We start from the raw sequence: 3,617 nt of genomic DNA, 5'->3' as shown, positions 1-3,617 counted from the left end.
ACAAGTCTTATGAGGAGCGGCTGAGGGAGCTGGGGTTGTTTAGTCTGGAGAAGAGGAGGCTGAGGGGAGACCTGATCGCCCTCTGCAGCTGCCTGACAGGAGGCTGCTGCGAGGTGGGGGTCGGCCTCTTCTCCCTGGTAACAGATGATAGGACGAGGGGGAATGGTTTGAAGCTGCGCCAGGGCAGGTTTACGCTAGACATTAGGAAAAACTTCTTCACTGAAAGGGTTGTCAGGCTCTGGAATGGGCTGCCCAGGGAAGTGGTCGAGTCCCCATCCCTGGAGGTATTTAAAAGAAGGACAGATGAGGTGCTTCGGGACATGGTGTAGTGGTGGGATGGCAGGGTTAGGTTAACGGTTGGACTCGATGATCTTAAAGGTCTTTTCCCACTGAAGCGATTCTATGATTCTATTCTATGGTTTAAAGCCCAGTCCGGCTGCTGTGGGGCCTGGGTCCACCCCAGGTCCCACGGGGGAGCTTCCCGCAGCGGGGATAACGCCCCCCTGCCCCGCGGGAAGGTCAGACTCTAGGTTCCCCTTTTTGGGGCCGAAGAGGCACTGTCACCTTAAATTCATCTCAGTGGTTTGGAAGTGAAAAGTCAACTCATAACTTCGCATAAATGGTTCTAAACAGAAAAGCTTATTTTCAGCAGTGCTGCACTCTGTATCCTGCAGGAAACATGTCAATAAATAAAACTGTGACCAGGAAATGCAACCACAGCACCCAAGCTAACCCTTTAGCAATAAATAAAGGAACGGAGCTGTCTTGTTTCCATTTGCTATAAAAGTTTTCCTTGTTTCCTATTACAATCAGTTTGCTTGTAGTTTCAAGGTCACTGTTATAAACACATCTTGTAACAAGTTTTTACTTTCCTTGCTGCCATCTCCTTGTGTGGTCCTAATTGCTTCAGTATTTATGATCATTGAGTCAAACATGCCATATATGCCAAAGATTAATCCTGCACATTTTTTTCATCTTGCAAAGCTGTCGATAATTTAGGTTTCATAAACTGAAAGATTTGAGAGTGCGCTTAAAAATCCACACACATTAAACGATCGAAAATATGAACCACTGAATGTGTGTGGTTTTGTTTTTACAGGCTATTAATGGAGCAGCTAGTTTTCTCATCAGACTTTCTTCTTCAAATAACCTGAAGACTAACGACCAGAATCTGACTGCAGGACTTCTGCTGCTCTGTCAGGTCCAGCCCCACCATGGTTGATTTTCTGGCTGAAAACAATCTCTGTGGTCAGGCAATTCTTCGGATTGTCTCCTGTGGAAATGCCATCATTGCAGAACTTCTGAGACTTTCCGAATTTATCCCTGGTGTTTTCAGGCTAAAGGACAAGGCTGATCAACAGAAGTATGGGGATATCATATTTGATTTCAGTTATTTTAAGGTAAATCCTTTTATTGTTAAACTTCTCCTTAGAGCATTGCTGTCCTGCGTGAGGATGCTTCAGGTTATGGAACAGCCATATAGTCATATTGTGATTGTTACTGGCATTCTTCAGAGCTGGCTCTCATGACTTCCTACTTGCTTTGTTTTTACCAAAAATTCACCAAACTGAGACAGCAATTGGGATATGCTTGCATGCTAATGTTCTGCTTCTGGACTGTCCTGATCATGCTCAGCCTCATCTTCCTCATTTCAGTGCGCAGAAACAGTCTAGAGAAGGTTCTGAGCTTAGGCCCCTAGGCAGAATGTAAGTATAACCGATACCTGCACCGAGAGTATCAGGGCAAGAAGAGGCAATTTTAAGTGCATCCATACAAGAGCAGTTCCAGCTACATGTTCCAAAATGTTTGATGAGTCATCTGGCCTGTGAGCTTTGATGGAGACTGATTATATGAGACTTGAGTATTGGATTCTGGTTTGTTGGGTTGGGGTTTTTTTATTATTATTATTTCCTGCAGAAACTTTAAATTATACTTTCACCAGCAGGTTCTGAGCCCGTGCAGTTGGTTGTTTTCCTTTGGAGCACTACTGTGGGCAGTATGCCCATCTTCCTTTGGTTATCTGTAGCTTATTCTCTGCAGCCATGAAAACTGCTTTCTGCTTTCCTGTGTGACAGTACCGTGATTGTTCATTCACTGGACTTGTCACATGCGCTGAATTAACAAATAAATCAGAGAGTAGTGGCTCTGAAAAGCCCTTGTTTCCCTTACAAAATAAAGCTTCTTGCAGTACCTATTTCCCTGTTTCATTCTCCAGCATGATTAAGAAGGAACTACAGAGACTGTCTAATCTGGCGTTATCTGGATTGTGCAATTCAAGAAGTGTTAACAGTAAAGCAAGGTGGGGGGGGTATTTTAAATTTTTTTTTTTAGTAAGAGTTGTAAATTTCGAGCACTAACTGTGAGCCTTGGATACTGAAAACCCTGAGTGCAAATAATTTCCGAGCTACCTTTAGGTCTAAGTGTTTGTTAGAATTCTCTTTTTTTTTTTTTTACACAAATTACTTGAAAAATTAAAAGCAGATAGGTATAATTGGTAAGAAATGCAATTATCCTTGAAATTATAAGATTTTTGAATGTTAAGGAAGCACAACAGTGCTGCTGCTCTTCAGAGCACCAAAATCCGTAAAAGACATGCATATAAAGCTGAGATTAGTGAATTTACAGATACTTTCACTGCGAATGCACCGTTCCTGTATTCATGATTCTTAGAATTACCTAATGAGAAGAAATTTAAGATTTTGAAAACTCAGGCTGTTTACTTTGTGTATTTGAGCTTCATAAGCAGTTTGGAGCCTGCTTTTGTTCTTTGTTTTATGTAGGTATTTTGCACAGAAAGAGAAACAGTAGAGCATTTTTAAAACCACACAAAAATTGTCAGCTAGGTATTAAGCTTGAGATTTTATTTTAACTCTATTTTAAGTTATTTTTATGGTATTCGCATTGACTAAATCCTTTTAAGCAGTTACCTCATGCTGTGGACGTGGTCTGTAGAATGGCATATTTTCAATTAAGTGTTAATGTTTTCAATTAAACTAAGGATATTTTAATTTAGATGGTGGTGGTAAGACCGAATGATGATTATGAGAAATGCTGACAGTGATAAATGGTTAAAAAAGTTTGTACCAGTGCTTTAAGGAGGTCAGGCTCTTCATCCTAACCCTTTTTCCCCCACAGTTGTTATTGACATAGTTTCTGCATTAATTTGGGGGACTAGCGCGGAGCTAGATCCAGAGTCTGTAAAAAAAAATTCTCACATAGGTCTAATACTTTGAAGCAGTTTAAAAGTCTGAGAAGGTACTAAGCTCACAATTGTTAGTAAGGCCTCAGTGTTGTGGTTTCTAGCTGGGAAATCAATAAGATCAAATGAGTAAAGAAAAAAAATCCATCAAGGAGATAGTTAGCTCTACAAAAAGCACACAGTGGCTTCAGATGCACTGGGGCTTTACCCACAAGTGTTAACTATTCTTTTCCTTTGGGTACATAGAATAAATTGTATTTAAAATCATTGCAGATTGTAACAAAGTGTAAAACTCATCTTTATGGAATTCATATTCAGTCATAAAGTAGCTTGGAAAACTACAGATCCTTGTTTTAGTAAGAAATGTTAATTCTGGTGGTGTGCACACAGTGGTTGTATGTGTTCTATCTCCTGCTGA

The 3,617-nt window shown here is 40.6% G+C and overlaps 1 protein-coding gene across 5 annotated transcripts in view; it reads left to right on the top strand.

The window, feature by feature from the left end:
* Nucleotides 1–1,019: 1,019 nt before the first annotated feature.
* The window catches only part of WASHC5 (WASH complex subunit 5), a 28,508-nt gene continuing 25,910 nt past the window's right edge, over nucleotides 1,020–3,617 (top strand). For 4 of the 5 annotated variants that reach the window (XM_009647976.2, XM_035903406.1, XM_035903405.1 and 1 more), the window contains exon 1: nucleotides 1,021–1,400. In XM_009647976.2, the coding sequence (XP_009646271.1) occupies nucleotides 1,215–1,400 (186 nt within the window). In that variant the 5' untranslated portion in view covers nucleotides 1,021–1,214. Of the gene's footprint in view, nucleotides 1,401–3,617 lie in introns of all 5 variants that reach the window. The other variant, XM_035903403.1, reaches the window with a different exon arrangement.

Source organism: Egretta garzetta, unplaced genomic scaffold (assembly GCF_000687185.1).
Source record: "Egretta garzetta isolate BGI_Z169 unplaced genomic scaffold, ASM68718v1 scaffold50, whole genome shotgun sequence".
Taxonomy (NCBI): Eukaryota; Metazoa; Chordata; class Aves; order Pelecaniformes; family Ardeidae; genus Egretta; species Egretta garzetta.
The sequence above is the reverse complement of the archived record's forward strand: the minus strand, read 5'-3'. Positions and strand labels throughout refer to the sequence as shown.